Source organism: Aptenodytes forsteri, unplaced genomic scaffold (assembly GCF_000699145.1).
Source record: "Aptenodytes forsteri isolate BGI_AS27 unplaced genomic scaffold, ASM69914v1 Scaffold81, whole genome shotgun sequence".
In the NCBI taxonomy this organism is placed as follows: domain Eukaryota; kingdom Metazoa; phylum Chordata; class Aves; order Sphenisciformes; family Spheniscidae; genus Aptenodytes; species Aptenodytes forsteri.
Genome location: NW_008795259.1, coordinates 2,969,039 through 2,981,236, shown reverse-complemented (window position 1 = coordinate 2,981,236; position 12,198 = coordinate 2,969,039). Strand labels below are relative to the sequence as shown.

At 43.5% G+C, this 12,198-nt stretch overlaps 1 protein-coding gene across 1 annotated transcript in view; it reads right to left on the bottom strand.

The window, feature by feature from the left end:
* Nucleotides 1–7,912: 7,912 nt before the first annotated feature.
* The window catches only part of PXDC1 (PX domain containing 1), a 13,813-nt gene continuing 9,527 nt past the window's right edge, over nucleotides 7,913–12,198 (bottom strand). The window contains exon 4 of the mRNA XM_009279230.1: nucleotides 7,913–9,548. Within this exon, the coding sequence (XP_009277505.1) occupies nucleotides 9,431–9,548 (118 nt within the window). The 3' untranslated portion in view covers nucleotides 7,913–9,430. The remainder of the gene's footprint in view (nucleotides 9,549–12,198) is intronic.

The window sequence follows — 12,198 nt, the reverse complement described above, 5'->3', positions numbered from 1 at the left end:
CCTCCTTTCAACAAAACCAACCAGGGCTCATACCGTTCCCTGCAGCATACGGGGTGAGGAATGCTGCATGATTCAGCTCCCAGACACTGCCAGTACAGAGCGCACAAGCCCACCCTCACTCTGACAAAGATGACTTATTGCAGCTTCGAGACTGAAACTATCCCTGGAGATCTCCTCTGTTTGCACTACAATCCTTCCCTTCTTTCTCTATCCCCCTCCTTCCAAGCCATCCCTGTGCCTCCTGCCCTCCCTTCCACATACACCCACTGCTTCCTTTTATATCTGAAGGTCACTTCAAGACGGCTGAATGCAGCATGTGGTATCACAGCGCTCAACCACTGAATCCAGCTCCCATGAGACAAAAGGAAACTTGGCAAAATTCGGGAAATTTCTGTTTTAAAAGAGCATTTGTTCATTCAGAAATCATGGATTCTGTTCAACTTAATTTTAATAGCTACAAGGGAAAATAATGGACAATGGCTGTTTTGCTCGTGGTGGTGCTGGTGGATTTTTTTTTCATTTTACATAACAAAGTTGGCTTCTGGTACATGTAATTATTTCTATCTCCAGCCTGCCCGGTACAAGGTGATGCAGCTAGACAAAAGGTTCTGATCACTTGCAGATGGTTTCCAAACTACACTACAATGCTAAACGAAGCTAACTTACTGATGGAAATTACTAAAGCTGCTTGGAGACCGCCAGAATGCTGGAGGCATTTTAAGGTTACGACACAGAGCTTTGTAGAGACAACCAGTGCCTCCGAGGAGTTGAGAGCCTCCCATGAGATGCCAGAGGAGCCAAAGGAGGCTCAGCGGCTCACAGACCTTATTAAACACACATGCTGCAACTGTGGCCAAGTATTGATTTTTGCCAGGTTGTGTCAGAAATAGCTGCAGCAGAGGGACATGCAAGGTCTTACATGGAGCTCCAACATATGCTGTAAAAGATTTTAGAGAAGAATTCTCTATTTTTTGAAGTTCACTTGAAAAAACACACGCAGAGCTGATGCTGGGATGCTTTTAAACAAGATTCAGTGTTCACATTTGGGTTTTCTTCTTGCCAGTATATCAGCTGTCATTTCTATCTAAAAGTTTCTGAAAATTGTTTAGCAGAATTTGAGGACTAGAAGATAGGTGTTGAAGGCATCTCCACAGCCCGGGGGGGACTAGGCTCTAATCCAGCCCTTTCTGGCAGTAGCGGGCCCTCGTGCAGCTGAGAGTTGATCTGGAACCAGCCAGCTCTTCAATTCAGATCTGTAGGTAGCCTCACCAGGCAGCAGAAAATGAATTTTACTACTACGCAAGGTTTGAAAAGGCATCTTTAGAGAATAAGGAGCTTTTCTCTAAATCCTTACCTGAGCAGGTTCCCTTAATAGCAGCCTTTCAAGTGAAGAACGACAACCTAAACCTCTGTAGCAACTCCTGTCCTACGGTGCAAGGCATCTGCCTGCTAGATGTCCTGTTAGGACAAAAACTAAGCACTGCAAAATCCTGTCTCAGCCACCTCTTGGTGTCCCATCTCCCCTTCTGTGATACGAAAGTTCAAGCTGTTCTCTCTCTCACCAGAGCATGGTGGGGTTATATACATTAATTGTAAGAAACACAGATATAACAGGGGTTGGGAAACCCCAAGAATGTCTGAATTCATACAATTCAATTGTTAAATGCATCCAAGCAATTTCCACATCTTCACTGCTGCTGTGGACTTTTAGGTGAATGCAAATTCTCCATTTATTAAATCTAGATATATTGTGTATAATATTACCTTGGTATTTTTCCCTTACCTAAATCCCCCAACGTATGTATTACTAACGATGTTAATTATAACGAGAATGGTTTTAGAGCAAGAAGAAATTACCTGACAACACTGAAAATGAGAATGCTCTGTGTGCTATAAAACTTGGGAACTGCACTTCAGGGTGTGAATATTTCCATAAGAAAGCAATTACATTGATGAAATCTGACCGGTAAAATAGCCTGAATAATTTGTGTATGTGTGGGGAAGGGAGTTCAGAGATAGCTGACTGGAACAGGAATGAACATTATTATAGCAAGCAATTAGAAAACTTTCATATATATTTTTTAAAGAGTTTGATGCTGAGCTATAGATTATTGTTGCTATAAAGAATGGCTTTGGAATCCAAGGCTGAGCTTTTAAAAAGTATTCACTATAACAAAAAAATAACAAAAAGACCGGTGGACAAGACGTAGTGCAGTGTGATACCCTTTCTCTTTCCTAACTCTCTGAAGATTTGGCAACTTTATAATGCCAGCATATTTAATGACTTGAAAAACAAAAACCAAATTATTTTGTCATCACTATTCCTCCCAAGAGACACATACCTCCTGTTCCTCCGCTAGATACCAGCATACCTCAACTCTATTCTGCTCATGCAGCTAATAGCAAGGACTGGTACACACAATCCCCATGCAGCGTGCCAAAGGGAGAAGCCAAAGTTGCAGGGAAAATAAAGACCAGCTTTTTAACAACGCGGCTTACATAGGAATTGGCTTTGCATTGTGGAGAGGGGTTTGGGGATAAAATCCTTGTGCTACTCACTTCTGTTAGAATCATAAGATGGTAACTAATGAATAATGCTGAAAATTACATGTTCATTGTTAGATTTCTGAAGAAACGCACCACCAAGATGGATGGCAGCACTTCGCATCCCCCGTGATATTTTTCGCAGGGTTCTGCAGACCTGGGCATGGGGATTTTACCAGCTACAATGGGTTCACAGGGGAGAGGTCTTTTTTAGAAATCTAAGAGATGGAATTTTGTTTCAGCTACATTTTTCTTAAATGATGAAGGACTGGGGTTTGTTTGTTTGGGGTTTTTTTTGGAATGCAGTAGTGCAGCAATAACTGAATTCTGCACCATGTTTCATGTCCCCAGAATATCAGGGTACGTGTTTAACTGTAAACGTATTTCCAAAACATGCAGGACAAAAATCCTGAGCATCCAGGCCCCAAGGGCGCCCACAGGCCTGGCTGTCCCTGCCTGCCCCTGGGCTTCCCCCACCTGCCCATGGCCCAGGACCCCACATCAGCCCCCCAAGGCTGTCAGCCCCTGCCCCAGTGACACCACAGCAGGGCCAGTCTCCAGCTCCCCTCAGTGGGCCCACATCCCAGCCTGTCCTTGACCCATCCCCAGGGCAGCGCCCGATGTCTGGGGCTTCCCCAGTGCCCCCAGTGCCCTGCTCCTGGCAGGGTGGTGGGACAGGCCTCAGCCACTCACAGGGCAGCTGTAGCTGCCGCCACGGCCCCAGCAGGCCGAGGGAGGGGAAGCCCTGCATGCTCAGCCTGCTTGTTGAGACGTTTCTTTCCAGTTAACGTGACAGTCGCTGTGCAGCAACACGGGGACTGTGCTTCGCCGATAGCTTTTGCCCCTGTGTTTATGCCCTCAGTACGTCAAGAGGATTGTTTCTATAAAACCATATAAATGGGCAGAGCGTCTCCATACAGACGGACATGCATTAACTGCCCACCACCACGGCTACAAGTCTTGTATAAACCCATCCTCTTACCCCTTTTCAGCAGGACCGGCTGATGGAAATGGCCACTTCCCTACCAGCTACCATGAAACAAGGGAGGGGAGAGCCTGCCTGTGCCCCAGGACCCCTGCCCCTGCCTGGGGATGGGTTTGTGCCCGCGCTACCTCAGCCAAGGAGCAAGCCGGGGCTCTGGTGCAATCAGGCAGCCATGATCTCCACAGACACACGTTCTTTCTGACAGATGGGATCCAGAAAGGAGTGCCAGCAGCCCAGTGACAACCAACTGCGGACAAAAATTAAGGCAAATCCCCAAAGCAGAGATATTTCAGGATGAATCCCTGTTTCTCAAGACCTTTTTTTTTTTTCAATCCCCCGGAGCAGAGAAGCAGCTGCAAGAAGATAGGAATGTTTTTTTGCAGTCACCAAGGTGGAAGAAGAGGAAGTAGCTAAGATATGCTTTTAGGTGTTTGCTTTGTTGAAAAATAAATTTTCTTCTGTGAGGGGCTCTGTTGTGACACAAATCCTCCGGCTTAAAAATTCTCCAAAAGGGCTCTGTTGAAGGAAAAATGCATGCAACCCTCCCACCCCCTTACAGACATTTGCAAGGCTGTTTTGGAAGACAGTCACTCCAAAAGAAGAAAGATATTTGACCCACAGACTGAGTACTTGGGGTTCCACTTTGCCATCTTTTATTTGCTTCTGAGCACTTCAGCTGAAGCAGGTACCACAGGCCCAGGTCTCTTCTCACTCGTGTAATGGCGAGGACATTACCGGGGAAGCCAACAAGAGTGTCCCAAGCCCTGCATGAAGGATTGGTGGGACACAGCAGAAGGCACATGTCTGCTCCACAGTGGTCTTGTGCCCTCTGGCTTTGGGGGTGAACCACATGCCAGTCCAGCCCCACAGACTAATTCAGAGTATTATAAAACATGAGCTGGAGAACGACTGGCCCACAATAGAAGAGAGACAGTAACAGGGCATGGCAAGAATGAAGGTTTCAGCTGGAGCCTTCCTTTTCTCAGCAGAGTGAGAACTGCTCATACAGGCTCCCTGCTCCCCAAAAAATTCTCCAAGAGGGCCAGGTCCACCCTCTCATCACTAACAAATAAGCTTAGGGCTATTTTATCTTTAATGAGTAATAGGGTTACTCACATGCATTTGTAGTTGTGCATACATTTTTACCTCATACCTGTTAGCTCTTTATCACATTATACTGATTGAGGAGTATCTTTACTCTTCAGCACTGGCTTAACCAATGACATTTTTAACCATGAGCTTTACAGAAAGGTCTTATTCTGCCTTGATGGCAAAACATTCTCTTCTGACTGCAGATTTTTCATAATTACCTGTGTTTATACTGCTATACTACAAACCTATCCTCTGGATCCAACATCCCTTTCACACCTAAAGTGTTCATAATTACTATATTAAACCATCTGCTGTTGTAAGTGATGTTCTTGTTGTAACATGACATACTACCAAACACAATGGAAACCAAAGTACAGTTGGAAAAGTTGAGCATTCTGCTACATCAAAAGACAAAATTTAATGGAATGATACCTGCACAATGAGTTTGGACTACCTTCTTGCAGGATGCTTCTAGTCTATAATAAGAGTTGGTTGGGAAGAAAAAAAACCAAACAACCCAGAAAATTCTCTGTGTTCCTTTTCAGTCTGATACCTGCACAATGAGTTTGGACTACCTTCTTGCAGGATGCTTCTAGTCTATAATAAAAGTTGGTTGGGAAGAAAAAAAACCAAACAACCCAGAAAATTCTCTGTGTTCTTTTCAGTCTCATACTCTGAATCTCTCCCAGTTGTAGAGACCTGGTCCCCATGACAAAGTTGCAGCTATTTAACCAAAGAAGGTTTTTTTAATTGACTCTATGGACAAAGTGTGACGGATGCACTCAACCCCTTAACCAATCTACTACTGCTGTAGTTTGGTACAGGCTCCAAAGGAGGTAAAGGCCTGAGCTCTAGCTGGGCCAAGAACTCCTCTTGTTTCAATTTGTTTTCTAAAAACCCACAAAGGAGTAGAGTGACACAGTAAGCTTTGATGCATATGAGCTTGGAACACCGATCATGCAACTAACACATGAATAGCGGGTGGCTTTTCCAAGACTCATTTATCAAGGAACAAGGAAAGCTGTGGGTACAAGGAGTCTCATGCATACCTTTCCCATCACATGTAATTTGACTACGAGTCAACCACTTTATTCCATAAATATGACAGCCTAAGTGAGCCTTCTTTGAGCTCTCCCTGCTAAGCAGCGTGGCTGCATGGTGGTGATCTCCCCTTGAGCTGGGATGCCTCTCAAGGTTGCTCCTCAAGGCAGAGGAGCTTTTAGCAACAGCAGGTCTTCGGTAAGTGACTGATAGCATGCTGAATTAATACTAATGAAACATTACTAATCCATGTAGCTATTACATATTTTTGTATACTTTGTATAGATAATTCCATTAGACATAAACCGTTGTCCGAGTCTGAGACTAAGATTGGACCTGGCCGCACCTAAGCTCCATCAGGAGTTTACAAAAGGAGTTTAGAAAGCAAGGGGGTCCACTCTGAACCTCATGACTCAACAGGAGGGTCTTCCTTACCCTTTTCATCTCCCGTCTGTGTGAATCATTCTAACTTGATTCTAACTCAATTTTCCTTTGTATGTTTCTTCCATGCAATAATTAATAAAGTGAACCTTGCCATCAAACTTACTGAACCTTGGTAAACCACTGTTAAACTTTGTTAAATTCCACTGAATGTATTGAACCCTGTCAAATTATTATTCTACCTCAATAAAACATATTGCTGCTTCTCTCTTTTGAGTGAGGTGCATTCTACTCTTTCGTGGTACAAAGTAATATACATGGTCATTTGCATTCTTTTGATTTACCAAATAAACATACTTCAGCTAAGAGAAATGAATCACATGACATCATCTCTGGAAAATACTTGATCAGTCATAGAATGGTTTGGGCTGGAAGGCACCTTAAAGATCATCTAGTTCCACCCCCCCTGCCATGGGCAGGGACACCTTCCACTAGACCAGGTTGCTCAAAGCCCCATCCAACCTGGCCTTGAACACTTCCAGGGATGGGGCATCCACAACTTCTCTGGGCAACCTGTTCCAGTGCCTCACCACCCTCATAGTGAAGAATTTTTACCTTATATCTAATTTAAATCTACCCTCTTTCAGTTTAAAGCCATTACCCCTTGTCCTATCACTACATGCCCTTGTAAAAAGTCCCTCTCCAGCTTTCTTGTAGGCCCCCTTCAGGTACTGGAAGGCTGCTATAAGGTCTCCCCAGAGCCTTCTCTTCTCCAGGCTGAACAACCCCAACTCTCTTAGCCTGTCTTCACAGGAGAGGTGCTCCAGCCCTCTGATCTTCTTCATGGCCCTCCTCTGGACCCGCTCTAACAGGTCCATGTCCTTCTTATGCTGGGGGCCCCAGAGCTGAATGCAGTACTCCAGGTGGGGTCTCAAGAGAGCGGTGTAGAGGGCTTTTGAAAAATCCAAGTGAAATACGTGCAACTTCTGTTTGTAGATTAGTTCCTTTGCATTAGACTCCCTTCCCCAAAGACTTTACTGAGCATGCAGCTTAGCTGGTTTTCCTATGAGGAATGTGGTTGTACATTTTAAAAATTAGCAATACTTCTCTATTTTTTAATCTATAGATTTTAAAGGGCTTTAAAAAAGATAAGTAGTTATTGTGGTTTAAATTCATAGGAACATTCAAATGAGCCAAGGGACATACTGCATCAAAAGCCAATGACACTTGGTGCTCTTCAAAATATTACTCAAGGAAAAACTCAGCGATAGGGAGATGAAGTAGAATTACCCAAAGCAACATGGTAGGCTGACAGCGGGGCTAGGAATTGAAATCAAATATTCCAATTCCCAATCCACTGCACATATTTACCAGATGCTATTTCTACCCCACCATGGTTAACTGAAAGCACTGACAAAAGAGTTAAAACTAACGAGAGTAAAACAAATAAACGAAAAACCTCCCTAATTCCAATTCAAGAAGCTGCTCAGAAAGCCTTTGCATGAGTGAAGACATATCCCTTTCTATTCCAGAAATTTAACATGTGAGAATCCACTTTATCTTCAAAAGGAATAACTGCCAGATTCAATTTCACTTATAGTCTTGAAAATGCAGAATTCCTCTACTAAACTTAGTGGCATTAAACCACATATACTTAAACACAAGATCAACTGTTAGGCGGAGAGGTTTCACATGAGTATACACTATACCTACAGTATGGGCAGCAACACATGGAGCACAGAAAGAATTGCCAAAACTCAGCATGTTTCCAAAACTACTAGAGAAAGAATTAAAGGATTTGGCATGGTTGGGAAAGTGTCCTCAAAGGAAAAAAAAAAAAGGAAGTCACTGTTTTAAGCTGCAGAAAGTGTACTGAAGGTGAGTTATATTTTATTTCATTAAAATATATTTTAAAAACATACTGTGTAAAAGAATTAGGATTCTCAATAATTTATTATTTACATTAGCAAATTCTGTTTGACTGTTATTCTATAGATAGAAATGAAAAGTCTGCAGAAGGGAGTTGTATCAACTTCTCCAGGACCAAGCACGCCCCTTTACCAAGAAACAAGTCCAAAATGCATTCCTTCTCATTTCGATCCCTTCAAATTCATGTTGGCAAACAGATCGCAAAAAGCTCAATGAAAGGTCACGTTGGCGAGTGTTGAGCACTCACAGTGAGAGCCGGGATTTTGGAGCGCTCCGCAAGAGAGAGGCCCCAAGGAGATTTTAACGTTGCGCTACCCAGTAGTCAAGAGGCTGCAGGGTCCAATCCCTCTCTTGCTCCCACTGTCCTACCTCCACTGAAATCCATGGCATTACATGACAACGAGGCCTGCACCCAGCCCCGCAGGCAGATCTCAGAAAGCTAGACAGACTCCTTGAGCCAGGCCGGCAGTGGAGAGAGCTAGTTTTTCCTACCACTGTAGACACACTGTAGCTTATCATTCTTTTTCAGTCCAAACACAACATAAATCTCATTGTCTTCCTCCCCATCCTCTGGGGAGAAATATGCATAGGGAATTATCCCTCTGATATAAACAACTGTAAGCACCATTCACGTTTGCTGGTCCACATGAAAAAAAATCATATCCAAGTGCCTGCCATAGCCTTGAGCCTTCTTAGGCTTGGCAGCTCAGCTTTCCCATCAGCTTTCCAGACCTCTGAAATCATACAGGTACCCGAACATCATACACAGTCCATTGCAATGCCAGCTGCTGTCTGCTTTACTATTCCAGGAAAGAGCCTCTTCAGTGATTATATAAAACCCGTGATTAAAAGAAGTAAAGCGGTCAGCTCATGTGTTCTGTTTCCTGGAGGCACTCAATGGTATTTCTGACATCTTGTGTAAGGCTCCGGTAGCTGAGCAAAAAGTGACCCGCAAGACCTCCGTTAAGCAACAGCAGAGGGAACTGACAAAATTCAGCTGGTTTGCTCACCTTCTTGCTTACGTAGCATAAAAAGTGTGGTCACGCCATCTGGGGAAGTTTCTGATGGTATCCTAAAAGAGGAAGCCTCAATTTGCACTGCAAGCCAAGGAGCATGGGTGACAGTGTACTGCAGCACAAGTTTCCGATGGCTGCGTTGGAGTGGCAATTCCCACGGACATAGCAGAGATTTCCTTGAGCCCCAAGATGCCTCTGCTGCCTTGCTTTCATGGAAAACGAGTGTTGTCAACAGCGAAGCAGTTACGTCCTTACAAGATGTCTCCATAACACACAACGGAGGGCCAGACTGCAAAACCAGCTTTGTGGCCTACCTGCTGCAACTTCTCCGCTGTTGGTCTTGTCCGCACAGCCTTATTCACAGAGATGCAATGCCAGAGATAGCAGAGCCTATGGACAAAGAGGTTGGCTGGATGCTGGCTGACTGCATTACTGAGCAGCCTCAGTCCAGAATATCAGTCTCAAATGGGACCAGGTGGTAGTATGTCAAATTGGTGACATAAGCTGTTGGATCATCACTGTCTTCTAGTTCTGAGGTAAAGTCACTAACACTTTCAAACCTAAGGAGAAATAAATAAATAAAAAAAAACACCAAAAGGCATTAGGTCATTAATGTTCATTTAGAAAATCAAAGTCAAAGGTATTGGAAGAAAAGTACTGAGGGAGAGGGAGAAGGCTAGGTTATCTAAAGACTGACCCCTGGAAATTTTGAGAAAAGACATTTGTGAGGGGACTGCTTGGAAAAAGGGCTGCAGGAAAGAATGCTTCTGCTGATACTTCAAGTTAAGTTCTGAGTAAATGTAATATGTGGACTTGCTTCACACCAGAGCAGTGTTGCAGTAGAAGTATTTCTAATGCTGGTTTGCAGGTTCAGCTTTGTGAAGCTCAGTTTGCAAGACAAAGATCTAGAGTCCCAACTCTTTTTCCAAAGCTTCAGTATCTCACTCCCTCCCTTGGCAGCCCGAAATTCGAATTCATACTAGAAGTTGTCAAGGAAGGTCCATGCAGATCAACTACGAATCATGAAGCTATAGTTTCTCTGACATCAGCCTACATATCGTTATGCTAGCATAACCTACTGGAGACACCAGCAATGGCATCTACTGTCAGTTTCATAAGCCAAGATTCCACACTTCCTAGAGAAAGTTGAGAAGTGATTGGAAACCATTGCTCTCCATGTTCTTAAATAAACAGAAAGCCTGTTTCTTTATAACCTATGGAAATGAATGGGCTGAAGATTTTGCTTTCAGTAAAACAGGATGGCTATTCCCTTTTAAAACTGTGCTAAAACACAGCTGCGCAGCATACTAGGAGAGCAAGTTCTTATCTCTTTAGATAGCAGTCTTCACTAAAAGGGACTTTTATGACTCCTCTCTAGTATGACACTGACTCTTCACAGCCCTTGTCATTATAATACCTGAACTTCATATCTCATGACAACTGGTTACCACATTGCATTTAAGATGAGCCGGATCAAAAACATTATTAATTTGATTTCAGGCCCCAGGGCTCCCCTCCTACTAACGAATGAATGATTTCCTGGGACACAGCCTTTCTTGTCAGGCAATTCTGAATACCTCTACAATGAGATTTATATGAGTCTAGAATAGCTTTCCACTGTGGTATTTGAAAATCTTCACAGAAAGTACTCAGAGCTGATCCCATCCACACCTCCTCCTCCCCACATCCATGTGTATATGAATAAACCATAGGCCAATGAGAACCATGGTGCAGGCAAGAAAATCATCTTGTTACCCCTGACTTTCAAAGCTACTAGTGAGGAAGGAAGGAAGCAGCAAGTGAGCTCTGGAAGGGTGAATCATGCAGCTGAGGACCACATCCTTCCATTTTGTTCTCACAGCATGTGGCAGCAACACGAAATGCCTCAGTTCCCACACAAAAGCGGAAAGGAAACTGCCTTTGTTTCCCATCTGAACTTGGACTCTCACCCTTTCACTTCACAGTCACCTTCTCTGGGTTTGGCTTTTGTATGAGGCCAAATGTCTAACACAAATAGGAAACAATGACTACAGTGTCCTTCCTCCAGAGCCTTGCTGTCCTCCCCATGGCACGAGATTTAGGTTTTGACAAGCAGAGAATATCCAAATATAAAGAGATTCCCAAATTTAGTTTCACTTGTTTTGGTATTTTCCTTCCCGCTTCCTAACTCCTGTGTTACAACCTGAACTTTTGCAAGGATTACCCACTACCTCACGTCTGCTCTCAACCAGAAGGCATCAACTTGTTAAAACCTACACTTTCCTCAGTTACACACATTCCCGTTCCAAGGAGGCTTGAATTTCTGCAGTAAGAAAACATTTTACTTCTTCCCAGATAGCCTAGCAGTTAAAGGCAGTCATTGCAGGCCAAGAATTAAACCTCATCTCAGTTCAAGCAAGGGACTTGAAGAACTGTCAGGTTTCTTTTTCTCACACTCTCTCTTTAATATTTTGAAAGAACTTGCATTCATTCTGATAGAATGAGAAAAAGATGAAATAGAAACTGAAAAATTGCACAAGATGGAAAAAGAAATCCTAACCTAGCTCTGGCTACAGGACGTGTCTCTAACACCTTTTTAGGCTGGCATACTTCAGCTTTCTGAATAGCAGATAAACAGATGAAGCTTTGAAATAATTTGGTTTAAAACTGCATCTCACCTACACATGAACTAGTTAGACTCCTTCAGTTAAGTGAGGCAACTGCAGATATCCCTCTAACCTCACCCTAGACAGCCCTAAGAGTTAGGTATTTCAGAGGAGCCAAAGAAGAGTGGTAGGATAAACAAACAGATAAATCTCCCACTCCCATCTCTCCCCAAAACTTTCTTTAGAAGCATCACAGGTTATTGGATAGCATGGTCTATACATCCTGCAATGTTTGGACACAGCTCTGTCTTTTCCACACTCCCTACCTGGTCCTTCTCACCTCTTTTTTAACTATGAGGACCACAACGTTTTTTGAGCAGAAACTCATGGATTTTCTCCTGCAGTGCTGTTGCTATGCTCTTTACTTACAATGAAACAGAAATGAGACTGAACTTTGAATGTTTATTACCCTCATTCCTCTACTCATAGAATCACAGAATCATAGAATAGTTTGGGTTGGAAGGGACCTCTAAAGGTCATCTAGTCCAACCCCCCTGCCGTGGGCAGGGACATCTTCAACTACATCAGGTTGCTCAGAGCCCCGTCCAACCTGGCCTTGAATGTT